This window comes from Rhineura floridana, chromosome 12 (genome assembly GCF_030035675.1).
Source record: "Rhineura floridana isolate rRhiFlo1 chromosome 12, rRhiFlo1.hap2, whole genome shotgun sequence".
Classification (NCBI taxonomy): domain Eukaryota; kingdom Metazoa; phylum Chordata; class Lepidosauria; order Squamata; family Rhineuridae; genus Rhineura; species Rhineura floridana.
The window spans coordinates 38,397,434-38,419,477 of record NC_084491.1 but is presented as its reverse complement, the minus strand read 5'-3'; the positions used below and the strand labels follow the sequence as shown (position 1 = coordinate 38,419,477).

At 44.5% G+C, this 22,044-nt stretch overlaps 1 protein-coding gene across 3 annotated transcripts in view; it reads left to right on the top strand.

The window, feature by feature from the left end:
• SORL1 (sortilin related receptor 1) overlaps positions 1–22,044 on the top strand; it is a 135,155-nt gene that overhangs the window by 39,869 nt on the left and 73,242 nt on the right. For all 3 annotated transcript variants that reach the window (XM_061592616.1, XM_061592617.1, XM_061592615.1), the window contains exons 5-13: positions 4,055–4,122; positions 5,666–5,846; positions 9,518–9,616; positions 11,304–11,473; positions 13,000–13,192; positions 13,712–13,829; positions 14,495–14,568; positions 18,156–18,244; positions 18,405–18,583. In XM_061592616.1, coding sequence (XP_061448600.1) covers positions 4,055–4,122; positions 5,666–5,846; positions 9,518–9,616; positions 11,304–11,473; positions 13,000–13,192; positions 13,712–13,829; positions 14,495–14,568; positions 18,156–18,244; positions 18,405–18,583 — 1,171 coding nt within the window. The remainder of the gene's footprint in view (positions 1–4,054; positions 4,123–5,665; positions 5,847–9,517; positions 9,617–11,303; positions 11,474–12,999; positions 13,193–13,711; positions 13,830–14,494; positions 14,569–18,155; positions 18,245–18,404; positions 18,584–22,044) is intronic.

The window sequence follows — 22,044 nt, the reverse complement described above, 5'->3', positions numbered from 1 at the left end:
CATTGGGTGTGGGGGAAAAAAATAGGGAGCTCGTGTAGGTTGTGCAGAATGGGTGTAATATGTTTGGAGTGTTTAGCTCCTACAAACATTCTTGCCACTGTATTCTGCATCAGGTGAAGCTTCTGGATAGTCTTTAGGGGCATGTAGAGCACATTAATCTAGGCTTGATGTAACCAATGCATGTGTCACTGAAGTGAGTTCTGTCTTTTCTAGATAAGGCTGCAGTTGGCGAACCAGCTGCTGGTAAAAAAACCCCCACAACCCTCTCCTGGCCACCCATGGCACCTGCCTCTCCATACAAAGTGCAGAGCCCAGGAGCACTCCCATATGGAACACCTGGCTGCTATTTTCTGTGGCAGCTATGTGTTCTGGTCGACATGCAGCTCCAGCCAGAAATGTGTGACAGCCGCTGCAGCCTCTTGCAATGCGCGAGTGACTGCAAGCACGGAAGAGTGAATTGTTCACTTGTCCAGCAATTTATCCAAATCCTGTGTGTTGTTTGTGGTTGTTTTTTTTGCGTGGAAATAGAGGGCTTTGACAGCCCTGCTCACCCTCTCTCAAAACTCATTGTGGTCAAAGCCTGTTGGAAGTAAGCAAATAAGCCAATGATTCCTTCCACTTTCCAACAAGAAGCCTGCCTTTGTTCCTCTTCAGGCCTTTTCTGCATTGTTCCCACGCCTGTGTTTGAAACAGGCAGGAACTGGGAGATGGAGGGATGCCAGACAGTCAGCATGCTGTGCTACACTGATATTTGGCAGGATCAACAGTGTTTGTCTTGCATGGTCACATGCCAGCATTTTGTGTGGTTCCCCCCCTCCCCGCCACCCCTCCAGTGTTTGGATATCTGCTTCACCATCTTTGAGAAGTAGGTAAGGCCCTGGAGGGTGGAGGTGGGAAAAGCTTGGAGACATTTTCTCGGTTTCTTTGGTTAGCCAGAGCAACACTTCTCTCTTAACAAAAACTTAAATAAATCTACCCGCTCTCAGAAACAGATGGATAGAAGGAACTATTGCAATCTTTCCCTGGGCCTTTTCTTTGTTCATTTATTTATAAAAGTGTCAGAGCGGCGTGCAACAGAAAAACATGAAGTACCATTAAAAGGAATGCACATAATCATTAAAGTGTCTGGCTGATTAAACAGCTGCAAAGGTCTGTTGGCATAAAAAAGATCTTCAGAAAGTCAAAAGCGAGGATGCCTACCACATCTCTGCTGTTGGAAGAGTGTTCCACAGTATGGGACCAGTGACACTAAATGTCCGACTTCTAGTTGAGGCCAGTTGGGCAAGTTCTTCCATATAGACATTCCTCCCTTACCATTTACATTGGTTCACTCTGATGATCTAAGCATTATTATTTATTATTATTTATTTTATTCAATTTCTATACCGCCCACAGCCAACGGCTCTCTGGGCGGTGAACAGCATAAATTTAAAATACAATATAATAAAATCACATATCAATACCACACACATAACAAAATTCCAAAGACTAAAAACATATTACATAATTGTTCCAGTATACTAAGATGTAATAAATATACTAAGAATATTAAAATATTAAAATATTAAAATGCCTGGGAAAAGAGGTACGTTTTAACCTGGCGCCGAAAAGAGAGCAAAGTTGGCACCAGGTGCACCTCGTCAGGGAGACTATTCCATAGTTCGGGGGCCACCACTGAGAAGGCCCTAGATCTTGTCGTCATCCTCCGGGCCTCTTTATGAGTCGGTACCCGGAGGAGGGCCTTCGATGTTGCACGCAGTGTACGGGTAGTTTCATATCGGGAGAGGCGTTCCATCAGGTATTGCGGGCCTGCAATGACAGTGCTTGTTACTTGCACACAGGGTAAAATTACTTAGCAAATAAATAACTAAATGAAAATTCCACGTTGCAAACCCCTGAATCCTGCGACCTCTTTAATGTATGCTAATTAAGCCCGCTTTGCATAGTAGGGCATAATCTAAAGGACTGCAGGCTCCCGCACAATCCCACCTATATGCTTTGAGATCATTGGGGGGCGGGGTCGTATCTGGTCTGCGTTCCATTACTGTTTGAGGTTTGACTGGTGGGTATGTGGGACAGGACTTACTTGGTGGTGGTACCCAGACTCTGGAACTTTCCCTTGAGAAGCCCATGCCACACTGTCTGTTTCACCTTTCAGAACTTCAGGACTTCTAATATTGAATTACTCATTATTCTTTGTTTTTATTGTTGATGCTGGATGTCTCTCTTTATTTCTATCGATTCTCATTTTATTTGGCTTATAATTATTTGTTTTGTATTTTATTATTGTTGTAAGTGGTGTTTGGCTTACAAAAAAGAGAACAGTCTCTAGTGTTCACTGATGCAAAACTCTTTTTTAAAATTTTGAGCTCTTCAATAAAGAGTTTTGCATCAGTGACCACTGGAGCCTGTTCTCCTTTTTGTCTTGTTTTGTGCAACGGACTAAACTTTCCTCTCCTGTCCTGCATCCGGGTCACTTGAAATTTGACTGAGCTTTCCCCACATGTTGCCTACACACTTGGATTCCATGGCCTGATGGCCCCCTTCCAACTTTACAATTCTATGATTCTACGTCCCATTATTAAGGCTCATACTGCTGAGCGGCAGGAGCTGTTGTAAATTTGTCAACAGTTTCAGGTTAGTTCAACCTAGCTGTTCATTCCTATGTCCATCTGAAAATTAGACATTTGGGAGTAAATAAGCAGTGAGTGAGCAGGTTCAAAGTATGTAAGTTTGTAGGTTCCCCCCCCCCCAAGTTCAGCTACACAGGTGGAACGTGCAACAAAGTGTTGCAGCGTGGAATGTTCTTGTTCACCGATTCAATCAGCCAGTCATGCCTTCTTTATTTAGGACACTCAGTTTCTGTCCCCGCTCCCTCCCAATAGTCAGCATTCTGTGGCCACTGAGCATGCACTGTTTTTGGAGTCCCTCCTTCACTTACTGATTTTCCTCACTTTTTTTGGTACTTCTGGAAACCTTGGTGCTTCCTTGAGTCAGCTGCTTCTTTCCTAGCTTGTGCAGGTTGTGCCATTTCAACGTTATAAGCAATGACACACACACCTGAACATCAGAAGTACAGGGAACAGGCTGGATGTAGGTTTCACTGAATTCAGCAGTACTTGCGTCCTTGGTGCTTAGGACTTTACAGTCTTGTATTGTATCGAGCACTTTGGATCCTACAGTTGGCAGGTGAGGCCTTGTTGGTGGTGCCACCACGGGGTGCTGCCTGCTTGGTGCTGACCTGTGACAGGACCTTTGCAGTGGTGGCTCCTTGTTTGTGGCATGCCCTTCCTGGTGAGAGTGTCTGCCATTGCTGACATTCAGGAGGAATTTGAATACATTTCTGTTTACCCAGGCAATTGGTTCCTGAAGAGGACTGTTCCTGGGAACCTTGAGATCACTGGATGAGATAATGTTTTTAACTGTTTATAGACTGCTTTTCAACTTTTAAAATTTGTGTTTTTTCATTTTACATTTGGAAAACCCAAGTACTGAATGTCGAACTTCCCCTTTACCTTTACCCTCTCCTTATGCTGCCCTCTCCCTCCTTTCCTTCCCTTATATTGTAATAAACAGACATTTCAGGAGATCCACAGAGGTTTAAATGGAGCTGGAACTTGGCCGCTCGTATCTGTTGTTGCTGAGTATCTGATAAAAGGCCACCAGTCTGCCTGAAAAGAGTCTTTTCCTCTGGCGAGTCGCAATTTAGGTTTCAGCTTTTCCAACAGGGTGAATTCCCAGTTTGCGATGCCATCTGTCTACTGTGAGACCCTGCAGAGTTTTCCAACAATATGCTATGCTTTTCTTTTTTCTTTTTAAAAGTTTTCTGGTGGATATGTTAGCCACCTTGAGCTCCTTTGGGAGAAAGGGTGGGATATAAATTCAGTGGATAATAATTTGGACCAATGAGGTTCATTGGATAGATCATCAATCTCTGGAAGCTGGAAATGACTTATTGCACAGAGTCTGGAATCTGCCCTGATATAGTTATTACTCAGTCATGTGGGTCTGGCTGATCCATTCCAATATATGTCTCCATGTTCTGTTTTTACAGCTTTGGAAATCGGATGATTTTGGGCAAACGTGGATAATGATTCATGAACACGTGAAATCGTTTTCCTGGTAAGTTGTGGATTTCTTCACAGGACCCTCCCCACCTATTAGGATCCAATCCACATATCATTCTGAACAAGGTGGTCGAATTTTGGACACTACTACTCTAGGCTGAAAGCGGGGTGTGTGTATCATATTTTTATGGTTTCCTCACATAAAAAAAAGTTCCCTGCATGGTTCATTTGGGAGAGGATTATTCTAAATGTTTCTCTCAGGTCTACTAATTTACATACTGGAGGAGAGGGTGGTTGCCTTGATGCTTGGTTTGTGAGTTTCCTGGAAGCATCTGGATGACCACTGTTGGAAACACAATTCTGGGCTAGATTGACCTTTGGCTGGATGCTGCAGTGTTGTACATATGCACTTAGTCTTGTCTACAGGATGAGGGCAAATAATGGCCTTGCTTGGCTTTCACTTTTGATGCATTGCCATTGTGTTCTCATATGTTTCCTAGCATTTCTGAGGGTTTGAAATTTTAAACCAAGGCAAAGTGTGTTTTGACTTTTTTCTTTGCATCAGTGAGGGCTAGAAACTTTATTTAGAAGTATTTATTATATAAGTATATGCTGATCTTCCATGGTGCTCTGTTACTGAAGAGGTCTAAACATCTGTAATGCTGCACTATCTGCTGTTTCCAGACCATTTACTGAGTGTGAAGGCTAGAAACTTGAAAATATGAAATTTTGAGCTGTGAAGGGTTTGAAAGGCCACTACAGGTTCTGCCAAACTGTCTAGGACAGCCTTTCCCAACTAGTGGGCCACCAGATGTTGTTGGACCACAATTCCCATATTTCCTGACCATTGGCAATGCTGGCTGAGGCTGATGGGAGTTGTGGTCCAACAACATCTGGTGGCCCACTAGTTGGGAAAGGCTGCTCTAGGAGAAGAGTGTAATGAAAATGATACACAATTAATTTATGTAGCTCATTGCCACAAGCTGTGGTGATTGAGAGCCACTATCTTAAGTGACTTTAAAAACACATTTGAGAAATTCAGTGGAGGAGAAGAGGCCTATCGACGTCTATTAGCCACGATAGTAAAATGGAGCCTCCATGTTCAAAGGCAGTCTACTTCTGTTCACTATTTGTCGGGGGGCAATAGCAGAGGAGGGCTGTTGCCTTTGTGCCTTTCTTTTCGGCTTCCTAGAAGCATCTGGCTGAACCAGACACTGGATTTAGGGGGACCTTTCTTCATAAGCAATCCTCCTGAAAGCTAGTTGTGAACTGTGAAGCTCCTTGTTCAAATGCTGCTTCAGCCATGAATTCATGGAGTGACAGTGGGCATTGTCTCCTAGCGTTACCTGTAACCGCCTTCATCAACCTGGTGCCAACCTCCAGATGTCATTGGATTTCATGGTCATTGCTCAGGGACTGTGGTCCAACCACATCTGGAAGGCCCCCAGTATGGGGAAGGCTGGCCTGTAATATGAGGATGATAATTATAGTGGCCTGCCTTAAAGGGTTGTTGTGTGGAATCTTGGCTAATGGATGTGAAGTGCTTTGAGCTTTTAGGATCTATATCTGAAGGATTGTTTCTTTCTTTTCCTGACAAGGGGCATTGAACCGTATGACAAGCCAAGTACAGTTTACATAGAGCGGCACGAGCCTACGCGGGCCTCCACGATCCTTTGCAGCACCGATTTCTTTCAAACCAGGGAAAACAAAGAAATTCTACTTGAGGAAGTGGAAGACTTCCAACTCAGGGACAAGTATCTATTTGCAACCAAGTCTGTGGTAAGGAACATACCATTGGCTTTATGTAGACCAGGGACGGAGAACCTCGGGACTGACCAGCTTCTTCATCAGTATGCAAAACAACATATTTTAAATCCCTGATACGTGTTTCCTTGAAACACAAATGCTGCAGCCCATCCAGAGAATGCAAGACAAAGTTTCTAATCTGAACTTGCACAATTAACTTATGGATCTCAGTGCCACAAGTAGTGGTGATAGCTTATATGGCTGTCTGAAAAGTGTTAGGTGCATTCATGGTGGATGTGAGGGGCTATTAGCCATGGTAGACAAATAAAACCTCTTCAGAGGCAGGATATCTCTAAGCCAGGAGTAGGGAACCTGAGGGCTGAATGTGGTCCTCCAGGGTTCTCCATCCGGCCCTCAGAACTCTTCCCAGGCCACACCCCTCACTGGCCCTGCTTCACACTACAAGTATTTTTGCCTGGCCCGGAAGGTGTCCTTGGGAACTCTGATGATGCCTCTTGCTTGTGTGGATGGAGGACAGAGAAGGGCAGGGGCGTATGTATGTGTAGAAACTAGCCTACTGTACATAGGCAAAATTTTCATTAATTGCTCCGCCTACTCCTGCCTCTAGCCCCACCCACCACTGGCCTGTGGCCCTCCCAAAGTTGGCTAGAAGACAGTGTGGCCCTAGGGCTACAAAAAAGGTTCCCCACCCCTGCTGTAGAGGAAGCAGCATCAAAAAATAAACCCACCTCGAACTTACAAGGAGCTCAAAGCACATTGTCAAGATACCCCGGAAGGCCCTTCTGGCTTCGAGGGAGTCGATTAATAGAATCACAGAATAGTAGAGTTGGAAGGGGCTTGTAAGGCCATCAAGTCCAACCCCTTGCGCAATACAGGAATCCAACCAGGATTCGAACCTTTGCGCACCAAACAATGCTTTGAAAGTTTCTCTCCATTAGAGGTGGAAGAATGGGAAGGGAACATGTTGTGAGCCTGAAAGGAAAACATCAGAGTCTCCTTTGATTTGTGTTTGTGGAACTTGTTATCCATTCATGGGAGTCTGGCAGGCAGCCTGTATGTTCTCGTTCAATGTGGTTCTGGTTAGAGGAGGTTAAAATAACTCAGAGGCATGTTAGTATAGGCCACTGACAGGGAACCCATGGCCCTCCAGATGTTATCGGCAGTGGCGATTGGTGGCTGTCATGTCAATGGGGCAGGGGAATCCTCTCAGGGTTTTTGTCTGAACTTCCGAGGAGCTGTCCAAGGTGCACTTGTGGAAGTGCTGAGTATTAAATCAGCTTGTTGGAATCTCTGTTGAAGGGAAAAGAGCTGAGGTGTGGACATGACATCTGATAGCTCTACCATTGGGGTGGGCACTCTTTTCAACCTGAGATTCCCTTCTGGGCAGCGGGTGGCTGGTGGCCCCATGCCAGTGGGACAGTGGAATGCACTCCGGGTTTTAGTCAAAACTTTCAAGGAGCTCCGTGTCAGTGGAGCAGTGGAATCCATTCCGGGTTTTAGTCTGACAGCTCCTTCAAAGTTCAGACTAAAACTTGGAGTGGATTCCACTGCCCCGCTGACATGGAGCCACCAATTGCCGCTGGTTATCGTGCTACAATTCCCATAATCCCTGACTGGAGCTGATAAGAATTGGAGTCCAACACTGTGAGGGCCGCATATCCTTAACATAGACAAACAAGGGTGTGTCAATGGTCAGCTTGGTCTGAATGCAAAATTCACCCGGGTAAGCTTTTTGAACTACAACTCCCATCAGCCCAATCCAGTGGTCATGCTGGCTGGGGCTGATGGGAGTTGTAGTTCAAAAAAGTAACTTTTCCAAGCTCTGAGATATCCACATACCGTTGGCGACTGGTTTAAACAGGGACTCCAGAATTCTTGCACTGGGGATTAAGAGCCTTCCTTTCTGCTGTGCTCCCAAATTTTATAACCAGAAAATGTGCATTATGTAGCTGGAATTTTCTTATGCGAGAGCCTATTTCGAAGTCCAAGTTCCAACCCCAAAGTATGCTTGGTGAGCTTCCAGCCTACCGCCTAAGGTTGTTGAGAAGATAAAAGGGGAGGAGCATGTAGACTGCTCTTTGTAGGAAGGGTATTGGAGTCTGTATTGGAACTGTTTTTAAGATATTATCAATAATGATGATGATGATGGTGTTGATGATGGGCTACAAATGTAACAAATCGTGCCAGAAATAGGAAAATTTAGCCAGAGTGACCATTTGTTGTTCAGGAATGTGCAGCAGCAGAGTTAAAACTTGTATCTCTGTATATTTGATTTCAGTACTTTAGGCAGATCTAGGTCAGTGTGAAACACTGAGGCTCTGGGAAGGAAGCTTAGATACCCGTAAAAAATAGGCAAATGTAGATGAGGGGAGAGGGGAATGGAAGGGGAAGAGTGTCCTAAGAGAAGGATATAGGTCAAATAGCTTTCAGGTTTGGTCACATTGTAGGGAAGGGACCTGTCACTTGTCCATGCACAAAGTTCCGGGTTCATCATTCTGCACTGCCACTTAAAAACCAGTTTGGATAACACGGCTGGAAAAGACCATTGCTAGGGGCCAGTGCCTGTTGAAGTAGCAGAACTGGCCCAAGTCCAGAGTGGGCAACTTCAGGCCTCCTTGTCTGACCCTCGGGACTTTCCCCAGTCCAGCTCCCCTCTCCAGACCACACCCCTCACTGGCCCTGATTGGACCTCAAGTCTTTTTGTCTGGGTAGAACTCTCATAATGCCTCTTGATTGTCTAGATGGGGGATACAGAGAGGTGTGTGCGTGTGTTTGTGTGAGTGTGTGTTTGTGGTTTTTGTGTGTGTGTGTGTGTGTGTGTAAACTAGCCTACAGTGTAAAGCTAAAATTTCATGTAATCCATCCCATTGTGAGTTTGGCCCACAGAGAATTTGGAGAGAAAAGTAGCTCCTGATACACTCAAAAGGAAGAGAGTAATAAAAAAAAAGAAAAGAAATATGATGTATGCATACCTGTAAAAAATAACTTGGGTACATAAAACCCAGCATATGGATCCATTTTTTAAAACTAGTGTTTTAGTCAAGATGTGCCTACATTAGTTACTTGTAGCTGGGGATGGTGTGAATTCTGACAGGAGCGGGAATTACTGATGTTCAGTTATTCATCCCATGTCTGGAACAGAAACCAATCCAGCGAATATAATCGGTATTTGCTGCTGTTGTTTTCAGTCTGCAAATGATATGTAAGTGATTATTCTCCACCCTTAATTTTGCTTTGAAATGAATTGTGTGGAGTAATAATATAATAACATAAATAGTGATGTAATTAATTTTGTAAAAATTCTGCCACAGCAGACAATCAGGTGAATAATGTACTTTTTGTCAGAAACTGAACTGCAGCGGAACAGAAACCGCGCTGCCTGTGATGAACATAGGTCAGAATGGAAAGTGATGCCTTCTTGCACCCGTACTTATCGCACACTGAAAGCCTGGAAGGGGGGGATTCAAAAGAGCCCCCTCTCTTCCAGTTTACATTGGCTTCGCTGCCTAGCCACCCAGGGGTGTTTTTCCCCCAGCTTGCCATAGGTGAATGAGCAAGTGGCATTCTCCAAGAAGCGTATCTTAAAAGCCTGCCTATATAACCAATAAAACATTTAGAATTAAAGAGATACTTACTATTTGTATTTCTGTCGTCTCCCTCCCCCTGCTCCCTATCTCTCTCAGCATCTTTTGGGCACACAGCAGCCGTCTGTTCAACTCTGGGTGTCTTTTAACCGCAAGCCGATGCAAGCAGCCCAGTTTGTGACGAGACACCCCATTAAGGTATTGACAAGCGTAAGGCTGGATGGACTTTTTTTTCCTGTCGAGGGTCGCATTCCTTCAGGAATAATCTGTTGGGGGCCACATGTTGTTGGTGGGCAGGGCTTGAGTCAGTAGTGGGCAGAGCGAAAAGTGGGTGGAGGGGTCACTCTGTCTCTCTCCATGTCACCCCTTTTCTTTTTCTCTTTGTGGTACCCTCATCTCTCTGTCTCTCTCTCCCCCCACCCAGACGGCGGAGGGAAAGAGAGATTACTTTTGCCACAAGTCTGAACCGATTGCACACAGAGGGATCTCCCCCCCACACATATTTTTCCATTGCTGCATTCCCTTCCTCCTCTCCCTCTAGGTTTTCCCCTAGGCATGAAATCAAGCCAAGGGCCATGTGTTCCCCATCCCTCGTATAAGGGAAGGTTGGAATCATAGAGAGAGGTTTTTGAAAGGATATGAAGCCTATTTGTTGCATTTTATAACCACGGCTGCTCTTCTGTACACACTCAACATGGGAGGAAATCCCATCGAGCTCAGTGGAGCTGAGTAGATGTGTATATGATTGCACCGCATGTTACTTTTACGGTCTGCTGATTGTTTTTTTAAACCAGTTGATTAGTTGCATTAGTGTCAACCAATTTAATTTCTCAGTTAAACGTGCCTGTGAATGAAACAACTGGGGGGGGGGGGAGAATATTTATTTGGTTTTAGATTATGCATGGCGTGTTGCCGTAGGCACTGTCTTAGAAAAGGCACCCCTTGCTCTGCACAGAGAAGGCAGTGGGGCAGGGAAGGGGACAGGAGGTCACTTCTACGAGGACGCTTTTCTGTGTTTGAATGTATAGCTTAAAATCTTCAATCTTGTTTCAACAAATGGACTTAAGTCCAGATCAATGATTTTTTTTTTTGCTAATATTAACAGTGTTTCTTTTTTTCTGTTGTATTTGCATTTTTTAAAAAAGTTGGCACATAGCGCTTATAAGTTCTTATAAGAATTTGTATTAGAAAACTTCTATTTTTTCAAAAAAAATCCTGTTGCTTGATTTATCAGAGACACCTTTTTAATCAATCTGAGTAATTTATATTATTTTATGTAAACCACATAATTTTTTAAAATTAGATAGTATATAAATCCTGTTAAAATCAATCAATCTAAATCAATAATGGGTTACATTGGGCTATTTCTATGTAGTATATTAAATTGCTACATTTTTTCTTTTTCTTAAAAAAAGCGTAAATTAAAAAAGCACTATTTATATATTGAAATCACAGAGATTGGTGGAATATAGTATTTCTTCAAGTGGTCAAAGCATTGGGAGTGAAGTGTTCTTGAGTGCTCAAAGTGCTCTACATAAAATACGATGCCAGTCCATCTGTTTTCAATAAACATTTGGAGTTCTTTAACAAATAAATAAATTGAATAAAAAAAAACGATAAAATATTATTGGTAAGGAACACACACATACAATTTTGTTTGTTTATACTCCTTACAACAGTCCTGAAAGCCAGTATTGTTATTAATCCCATTTTACAGATGGGAGAAACTGAGGCTGAGAGAGAATGGTTTGAGAAAAAGCCACCTAAGTGATTTGATGGCAACAATGTAGGTGTTGAACTGGGGGTTTCCTAGCTTGCAACTCACACTCAAATGCTCTCATCCATAAGGGGAAACAAAAAGCATTTTTTCAACTTTGCCTTGAAGGAATATTATATTGCGGACACATCTGAAGACCAGGTGTTTGTGTGTGTCAGTCATAGTAACAATGGCACCAACCTCTACATCTCTGAAGCGGAAGGCCTAAGGTTTTCATTGACTTTGGAGAATGTCCTGTACTACAGCCCTGGAGGAATGGGGAGTGACACCTTGGTCAGGTAAGGAGACTGATGCGGTCCAGTGAAGGGAGAGAAAGAGGTGATTCTGTTCTCTTCTTGTGAATTTTGTCCTTAACTTGGAAGGTTAGAAATGGCCTAAAGAAATCTTTGTACCACACACTTTGTCAAATGGATTAAAATGGGAACTAATTATCCCTGTTTAAATAGTGACAGCACAGAACAAAATTATTCCAGCCAGCCAAGGAACAATTCTAATTCAGTTTCAACTCCCTCCTCACAGGTAGCGGGAAGTTTGCTTCTCCCTCAGGGTCCTCCCTCCCTCTGTGTGCCAGTTTCCTGTGGGTGCAGTCCTTGCTTCCCATCGACATCCCCAAAGGGGAGACTCCAAAGGGATAATCCCTGTGGGGTCTTCCCTTTGAGATGATCCCCACTGGTGTTGGCAGATCACTGGGCAGCCCCCTGTCGGCATCATGGCCAACTTCTCTCTGCCTTTCCTGAAATGCTCCCTCAGAGTAGACAGATTTGACTGTAAGTGAAAACCGAATACATAGTAACACAGCAATAAGTTTATTTTAAAGGCAGAGGTGACTTATGAAAGCTCTGGGGGAGGGATGGGGAAGAAATTCTATTTGGTTTGCATTGCAGATTGGAAAAATAAGTAAGACAGAGTAACTGAAATTAACAGAGTTGTCCATCCCTGCTCCAGGGAAACAATGATGGCAAAAGTTCTCTCTGCAGGTCTTAAATGCTGCAGCTATTGGCTGTTCCATCTGCCACTCTTTGGAAGCTCCATGGTGGCTGAAGGGGAGATTAGTCCTCCCCACAATGTGTGCGGCCTAGCAATCCAGGGCCAGGTGGTACCACATGTTTCAGGCCAGCCTTCCCCAGCCTAGAGCTCTTCAGTTCCTCTGTACCAGTGTTCTTCAATCTTGGTCCCCTAATGTTGTCAGACTACAACTCCCATCATCCCTGATCATCAGCCAAGATGGCTAGGGAAGATGGGAGTTATAGTTGTGACAACATCTGGGGACCCACGGTTGACGAACACTCCATTGGACTACAACTCCCATAGTATGACTGTGTTGGCGAGCGCTGATGGGTGTTGTAGTCCAAAACTTCTGGAGGGCATCTAGTGGGCAAAGGCTGTTTTAGTTCTTTGGAGAAGGGGTTATTTGATCTCCTAACATGGGCAGCTAGACAGCCTGCAACTTCTGGCTCTTCCTGATAATAGGGAGGGATGCTAATGAAGGATCTCTTGGGAGATAATGATGGAAACCATCTACTCCCCAAGCTGTACGCACCTCCATGGAAAGGAAATTTCATTGCTTAGCTCAGGAGTAGCTGACAGGGTGTCCTCCTGATGTTTGATTACAATTCCCATCACCCCCAGCTAGCATTGCTGATGGTAAGGGATGATGGGAGTTGTAGTCCATCAGCATCTGGAGGGTACCAGGTTGGCTACCTCTGGCTTAAATTTTGCTGCTGCTCAGTCCTCATTGGCCAACCACTATGAGGCATTCCAGCTAATGGAGCTGCATGGATCAATGTTTTTTCCCCCCTGGCAGATATTTTGCGAATGAGCCCTTTGCAGACTTCCATCGTGTCGAGGGGGTGCCCGGGGTCTATATCGCCACCTTGATCAATGGCTCGTTCAACGAGGAGAACATGCGGTCTGTCATCACCTTTGACAAAGGTGGGACCTGGGAATTTGTCCAGCCTCCAGCGTATACTCGCTATGGCGAAAAGATAAATTGTGAGGTAATGATGCTGAAATGTAAAGACAACTTGTTGCTTCTTTGGGAACTTTTGGATTGGTCATTACATTCTCGTTCCCTGGTTAGGCTCAACTGAAGCTATAAATCCCTGGTTGGAGGGCGGGGTGTTTCTGCTGGAACATCAGTTCCAAACAGGTTTTGCAGAGATGAGATACACATTAAGCAAACAAACTGGTAAATAAATGGCCTCTAGCCCATGCACCTGTGCCACAAGGTGCCACGATTCGTGCTTGCATTCTACATATTTTCCTCCCACGTTTCCAAGGGAGATGCAAAAGAAAGAAACAACATTAAGGAGTGTAGCTTTTTAAAATGTGAAACTGTGCACCTTTAACATGCCTGAATATGTATGGGAGAGTAAGCTGCAGCCCTCAGGTGCTGCATTTCTTTTGAATAAGAGCTCTGGCATGGCAATCAAGTTCACTGCCTATGCTCAGGAGAAGCAAAACAAAAAAACAAACCACAAACCACAAGTGATGCTCATATGGTTCAACTCTCCTAGCTTTCTAAGGGCTGCTCTCTTCACCTGGCCCAGCGGCTGAGCCAGCTCCTCAACTTTCAGTTGCGCAGGATGCCCATCCTATCCAAAGAATCTGCTCCGGGACTAATAATCGCAACAGGTATAATTTGGTTTGTTTGCTTTGATCTATAGCCTGTTCCCCTACCCCATTAGGGCAGGGAGCCGTAAGTTATAGGTAAACCCCCAGTAAAAATGATTAAGCCCTCTTCTTACCCTATCCCTAGCTGTCTAAAGCTAATTTAAATTAGACTACATCTAGAAGATGCACAGGCTCAGGCTATGGTGAATCTCCAAGGATGAGTAAGGATATTTCTCTGTGTTGTCCCTTAGCTGGTTTTGAACAGAGGTGATGTTCTTAAAAGACTGTTCCTGGTCAATTGGAATGAGAGATGGAGTTAGTCTGTCAAGTTTGCTGGCCCCAAGCTGTTTAGAGCTTTATGGGTCATTCTTGGCAGCTTGAATTGAGCTTGGATGGAATCAGAAACCAGAGCAGACACAGAACACTGGTGCAACGTGCTCCTGGTGACCCACCTTTGTCAGAACGTATTGTATGCATGGATTAGAAGGCTGTGAATGAAATAATTTAAGTGTGTTTTTCTTCTTCGGTCGTCACACTCTGTTCTGGCTCTAAGAACTGTTATATGTATAGTTCTTAGATTTTAAAGGAGCTGGTCCCAGTAAGCTGACCTAACGCCCCAAATACTGCACCGTAGGCACCTCACTGAGGGATTAAGACCCAGACGATTTGCATGCTTGTTTCTTTAGGCTCTGTTGGGAAGAACATGGCGAGCAAAATGAACGTGTACATTTCAAGCAGCGCAGGTGTCAGATGGAAAGAGGTAAGGATTGTGCAATCATCTGCATGGAGTCTTCCCCTAGTCCTGGTGCAGTGCAGGAAAACACTCTCTGAGAAGACAGGCCATAGACTATCGGGGATAATGAGTCAAAATAATATGTGACAAAACAGGCCTTAGACTATCAGGGATGCTGTCATTGCATCGCGCATGGCGGATCCTGCACTGAGCAGGGGCTTGGGCCTCCAAGACCCCTGATTATATGATTCTAAGGTATATACTGTCCAAGGTTGCACCAACCATGTGCTGTCCATTTGCATCCCTACCTTGGATGGTGTAGCAGTGGATTTTCCTGCATTGGCAGGGGTTTGACTCGATTTGGTTTTGAAGTCCCTTCCAACTTTGGTTCTGCAACCATGGTGAACTCTCCCTAGGTGATCCCACCCTCTCCCCAGGCCACACACTCACCCCGGCCCTCTCTTGCATCCTGAGTGTTTTTGCTTGGCTGGAATATGTCCTTGCACTCCAATAATCCAGTGACTCTTCTTTGCCTCGCTGGGAGATAGAGGATAATAAGCTCTCATGACTGTTACTGTTGTCGGCTGTTTTTGCTGCCATGGCAAAACTGTGGCAGGGGTGAAAACGGGAGAACAATAACTGATTTCACTCCCTTTTTCACCTGCCTTACCCTCTCCACCCCTCCTTAATTTCAAACCGAGAACTCCTGGATGAGAATTTTTGGCTCCATCTTTGTTGGGACTATTCATTTGGGGCCAAATATTGGGACCAACGTTGGGATCCCCTCTGGTCAAAGCACTCATTCCCGAACTGTCTTAAGGTAGAAACCAGATTAGCAGAGCAGCAAAATACCTGAGAACTTGAGGGGATCTGGATTTCCAGTCAGTGTTTGACCACATTGGTCACTGATCTGACTCCCAGACTTAATTTAGGCCAGGGTTAAATCTCAGAACCTCTCTTCAATACCAGGGGCTTGGCTTAGGAGCACGTAAAGTAGGGGTGGAGAACCTTTGTCAGCTTGAGGGCCACATTGCCTTCTGAGTAGCCTTCCAAGGACCACATTCCAGTGGTGGGGTAGACCAAAGGCAAAAGTTGGTGGAGCTACAAATGCCAAGGGCTTTCTCAGTGGTGACCCCTGAATTATGGAACGATCTCCCTGTGGAGGTACGCCTGGCGCCAACATTATTATCTTTTCGACGCCAGGTTAAAACATTCCTTTTCTCCCAGGCATTTTAATAAATTTAATAATTTAATGATATTAATTTTAACATTTTAATATTTTAACATCTCAACTTATTTTTGGCATCTTAGTATGCTAGTATATTTGTATTTTAGTATGTTTAAATTGTTCTATAAATGGTTTTAATTGTATTTTTGCTGTCTTGCTTGTTGTGAACCGCCCAGAGAGCTTCGGCTATGGGGCAGTATAGAAATTTAATAAATAAATAAATAAATAAATAAATGTTACCTTTGCACAATGGGCTAACAAACAGTACACTCACAAGCTCTCCCCTGTTCTCCATCCAGGAAAGCAAGAGGCACAATCAGAATTCAAGGACATATTTTGGCCGGGCAAAAATACTTGGAGTGTGAAGTGGGGCCAGTGAGGGTTGTGGCCTGGGAGAGTCCCGAAGGCCAGATAGAGAGGTCTGCAGGGCCGCATTTGGCCCCCGGGCCTGAGGTTCCCCACTCCTCCTGACATAAAGGAATGTACGAGGGTTTCCTTGAGCATATGCAGTGTGCTCTGTCCTCCCTTCCTGCGGAGTAACTTCAAAGCAGCTCCTGGCTCTCATGGATTAGGAAAAAGCAATCTGGTTGGAGTCCATGACTTCCCTGCAGGTTTGGATCCCTGCGCGTCTCACTTTACAAATTAAGCCCGTCTCTTTTCGAATTTAATGTCAAGAGAGCTGTCCATCCGTACAAAGGAGGGTTCTCCACAAAATCATAGCTTTCGAAAAAGAGGTCTGGTTGGTTTCCTTTCATGTGTGAAGTGTTCTGTGTTATCTTTGGCCATTAGCCTTTAAAAATGTAACCAAAGCTCAGTGGGATTTTCTCTCTCTTTCGGGGAGTGGGTGGGGTGGGGTGGGGGAGAAAGAGTTCTGGGTATCTTCCATCAGTGTAGGACTTGGCTGGAATTTTACAAGTGCTTTTGGCTGATTGGGTGGTCTGGTCTGCAGTGAGGTTTGTGGCAGGCCTCTCCAGACGGATGTTAGTCTAAGGCTGCGTTCTAACATCTGCAAAGTGTTTAAATGCTGTGAACAGAGCCACCTCCCTTTCCTCTCCGAGAGTGGTGCAGGTTTGGTTTGGCAGTGCTGAGGCTGATGGGACGGCCGCAGCCAGCAGTAGACAGAGATTTAATTTTTTTGCCTCTGGCCCTGTAATATGTATCAAATAGAAAAATATTTGAGAATGACTAACGCATTATCATCACAGTTCAATTGTATCTCGTATTCCCATGGCAAACCGTGCTCATAACAGTTTGCATAACAATATATTTACCAGTTATAAGGTGTCACAAAAATTAAATAGTCATATGCATATGAACAGGCTAATCAAAAAAGGTGAGGAATTTGTTTTTTGTGCCTCTGACCTTATATATCACATATAAAAATGCTCGGTAGCAACTAATGCGCTACCATCACAGTTCAATGTCACATTTCCATGGCAAACAATGCTCAAAGCACCACTTCAGAAAAGCTTACATAACAATTCACTAACAATTATAAGGCTTGGCAAAATGTAAATAGCCATATGCAGATGAATAGGCTGTATCAAAACATTAGGTATTGATAAATATACAGTAAAATTAAATGATTCACTAATAAGGCCTAGCAACTGAAATACCAGACCATAGTCCCAAGAGCAGCAAAAGTAATAATGTCTTTCCCAAAATGAAATGTTGCCCCAGCAATGTTGCGTCTATACAAAACCCCATCCTGAAGATCTCTAGACACCTTAAGCTAGTGGTGGGGAACCTCCACCCGCAGGCCTCATGAAGCCCACCCATGAAGCCATTTTGGGCAAACCATGCCCATCCCCTCAGCCACCTGAGGTTATACCATATCAGGTGTGGAGATCCATTTTATCAAAGCACTAAGTTCTAGGGCTGGAGATAAGCGACCTCTTCTTTCTGATCTTAGCAGTAAGCACCATAGCATTAAGAGTGGAGAGAAGCCTCTGCTTGCTTTTTAAAAGGCAGCAGGCCAGGGGCTTGTCTGCCACCTTGGTGTTGTGAGACCATCCAGTGAAGCTGAATGACAGAAGTTCCTCTAAGACATTGCACAGATAAACTGTGGAGTTTGCTACCACAAAATGTGGTGATGGCCACCAGAGTAGAAGGCTTTGATTAGACAAATCCATAGGAGGACAGGGTTGTGTTGGCTGTGTGATACCTGGAGAATCAGAGGCTGCATGTCTCTAAATGCAAGTTGCTTGGGAACAACAGCATGAGAGTGTTATTGTACCAATTGTTGGCCACCATGGGTTAAAGGATACTAGACTACATGGGCCTTTGGTCTGATCCTGCAGAGCTTATTTTATGTCCTTTTGTTGATGGGAAGAGGCACTCTCCCAACATTCATCCGTCATGTGCCTCTGTTTGCTTCTTTCTTCAGGTCCTGTCTGGACCCCATTATTATTCTTGGGGTGACCATGGAGGGATCCTCATGGCGGTAACCCAGGGCACAGAGACAAACCAGCTCAAGTAAGTTCCTTGGGAAAATGGGCTGGTAAATCTGAGCTGACAGAAAGCAGTAAAACAACAGATAATTAGTCCTCCGTTGGATTTCCATTAGTCCGCAGAAATGGTAGCTTACACTTTACAGCCTTCACCATCTGCCCTCCATTCTCTCTTTTCTGTCTAGATACAGCACAAACGAAGGGGAGACCTGGAAGGTATTCACCTTCTCGGAGAAGCCAGTCTTTGTTTACGGTCTCCTTACGGAGCCCGGGGAAAAAAGCACCATCTTCACCGTCTTTGGATCTTACAAAGAGAATGGGCACAGCTGGCTCATCCTGCAGATTAACACCACTGATGTGCTTGGTGAGTGAGTGACTTGCTATGGCCAGGGTGTAGGTGATGAGCGTCTCGAATATTACGCAATTTTAAATGCCACAGTTAACCCTCAAAAGGACTCTAGAAATGGCATTTTAGCACTGAGATCGTACTATTACAGATCCCTCCTCACAGAATTAAAATCCCCATGATTCCTTAGGGAGAGAGGAGGACTGTTCAATTAAGTCTGTACTGGATATTTTTTTAGTTAGAAGACTTTTGAACATCTTAGTCCAGGGGGAGCCAATGTGGCGCCCTCCGGATGTTGCTGGATTACCGCACCCACCATCTCCGAAGATTGGCTATACTAGCTGGGGCTAATGGGAGTTGTAGTCCAGCCACATCTGGAGGGCTCCATGTTGGCTATCCCTGGCTTCATCCAAGAGCTCTCTAAGCAGTGTGCAAATAGAATTGTAGATAAAACACAGCTAAAATCCACAAAACAATTGAACAGAATTTAGGAAGCAGGGCCACCTGACAACAGTGCAGGAGGCCAGGCCTCCAGACGGGGTCTGTCCCAGGCTAGGACCTGGGAAGAGGAATTTGGCTGATAGTAGAGACTGGAACAAGGGCCCAGGGGATCAGCAAGCCGGCAGGCGGACGGGAGGGAATTTATTTATATTTTATTTATTTATTCAGCTTGCATACCGCCCGACTAGCAATAGCTCTCTGGGCGGTGAACGAAGTACAATAAAATCACAAATACAATAAAATCGCAGAATACAATGTAACAGAGCATATAAAAACAACACAACTAAAATCAATACAACATAAAATTAACTTAAATTAAGATTAAAATGCCTTGGAGAAGAGGAAGGTTTTAACTTGGCGCCGAAAGGATAATAGTGTCGGCGCCAAGCGCACCTGCTCGAGGAGACTATTCCACAGTTCGGGGGCCACCACTGAGAAGGCCCTAGATCTTGTCAGCACCCTCCGGGCCTCCTTATGAGTCGGGACCCGGAGGAGGGCCTTCGTAGAAGACCGTAGTGTATGGGCCGGTTCGTACCGGGAGAGGCGTTCCAACAGGTATCGTGGTCCCGTGCCGTATAGGGCTTTATAGGTCAATACCAACACTTTGAATCTGGCCCGGAAGCATATTGGGAGCCAGTGCAGGCGAGCCAGAACAGGTGTTATATGCTCAAACTGCTTGATCCTAGTTAGCAATCTGGCCGCCGCATTTTGCACTAGCTGTAGCTTCCGAACTGTCTTCAAAGGTAGCCCCACGTAGAGCGCGTTGCAGTAGTCCAAACGCGAGGTTACCAGAGCATGTACAACTGATGTGAGGTCCTCCTTGCTCAAATAGGGACGTAGCTGGGCTACCAACCGAAGTTGGTAGAACGCATTCTGTGCCACCGAGGCTACATGAGCCTCGAATGAGCGGGAAGAGTCTAAGAGGACTCCCAGACTACGAACCTGCTCCTTTAGGGGGAGTGTAACCCCATCCAGGGCAGGATATGTATCCACCATCCGATCAGAGAAACCATCCACCAGCAGCATCTCAGTCTTGTCAGGATTGAGCCTCAGTTTGTTAGTTCTCATCCATGAGGCAGGTGGGGAGAAACCAAAGATGACTGGCCAGGGTGGCAAATGGTGAGGCGCTGGAGCCATTCAGGGTGCCACACAGACAAGGCCAAATCTGGCTGTTGCCTCAGCAAAGCCCTAGAGCTGATTTGGTCTGAGCTGAAAGCATTTGTTGGGAGGACAGGTTCAGGGGGAACCAATGGGACACTAGTGTGGGGTTGGAAATGGGGCTGTGGTGGAACCTGAAAGGGCAGTGATTCCCCCCTTTTCCTTCTTTAGGAAGGTGGCTCTTCAAAGTGACTTGTTTGAAGGAGCGTTCGTGTATCAGATTAGGAGCTCCCGGTTTCACTCTCAGCGCTCCTTGTACTCCACTTAGCTATCATAATGGGTTGTATTCCACTAACGTTTACTCAGAGTAGACCCATTGAAATTAATGGACTTGCATTAGTCACCACCATTAATTTCACTGGGTCTACTCTGAGTAAATGTTCATTGAATGCAATCCTATTTTTACACAGGCTTTCCCTTGATCTCTTGACCGGAGCTCCCTGTTTTAATTGCTGTGGGATTATGTCATTGTCTGTTTTAATTAGGGATGTTTAACTGGTATATCTACTACTGCTAATGATGATGATGTGGTATATTTAATGGTATAAGTGGTATATTTAATAATGATGATGGTAGTAATAATAATTTGATGATGATAATTTAATGATTATGATGATAATAAAAACTTGATGACAATAATTATGATAATTTTGATAATAATAATTTGATGATGTGGTTGTAAGGTTTAGAGAAAAAGAACAATGAGCACGAGAGGATTACCTAAAGCTTCAAAGACAACACTTTGATTGTAAAGTGTGTCTCATGAGGAATAACCCAATAATAATAATTAGTATAATTAATTATTTAATTCACGTACCACTTAGCTGCCAAAGTTGCTTCTAAGGGGTTTAAATGTGGTTATTTTGGGGCCATTAACAATATCTGGCCCTAATACACTCCTCTTCATAGAATCATAGAGTTGGAAGGGACCAATAAGGTCATCTAGTATAACCCCCAGCTCAATGCAGGAATCCGAATTAAAGCATACATGAAAGGTGCCTGTCCAGCTGCCTCTTGAGTACCTCCAGTGTTGAGGAGCCCACCTAGGAAATTACTTCCATTGTTGCACAGCCCTAATAGTTAGGACTTTTTTCCTGACGTTCAGCTGAAATCTGGCTTCCTGTAACTTGAGCCTATTATTCTGTGTCTTGGACTCTGGGATGATCAAGAAGAGATCCTGGCCCTCCTCTGTGTGGCAACCTTTCAAGTACTTGAAGAGTGCTATCATATCTCCCCTCAGTCTTCTCAAGGCTAAACATGCCTAGTTCTCTCATCATAGGGCTTTGTTTCCAGTCTCCTGATCATCCTTGCTACCATCCTCTGAACCTGTTTCAGTTTGTCTGCATCCTTCTTAAAGTGTGGTAAAGTACTGGACACAGTACTCAAGATGAGGCCTAACCAGTGCTGAAAAGAAGGGAACTAATACTTTATGTGATTTGGAAACTATACTTCTGTTAAGCAGCCTAAAATAGCATTTGCCTTTTTTGCAGCCACATCACACTGTTGGCTCATATTCAGCTTGTGATCAACAACAATCCCAAGATCCTTCTCACATGTAGTATTGCTGAGCCAAGTATCCCCCATCTTATAACAGTCATTTAGTTTCTTTTTCCTAGGTATAGAACTTTGCACTTATCCCTGTTAAATTTCATTCTGTTGAAAGACTTGTATTTGCAGCTGTTTAGAAGGACTCCCTGATGGGAGTTGAGGCTGGGGCGGGGGAATATTTTTCCTTGGAAGCTTATTGTTGTTTTAAGCCAGGCCTATGCAACGTGTGATGCAGCCATCCAAATTCAGCATATCAGGTGCCTGACAGACTC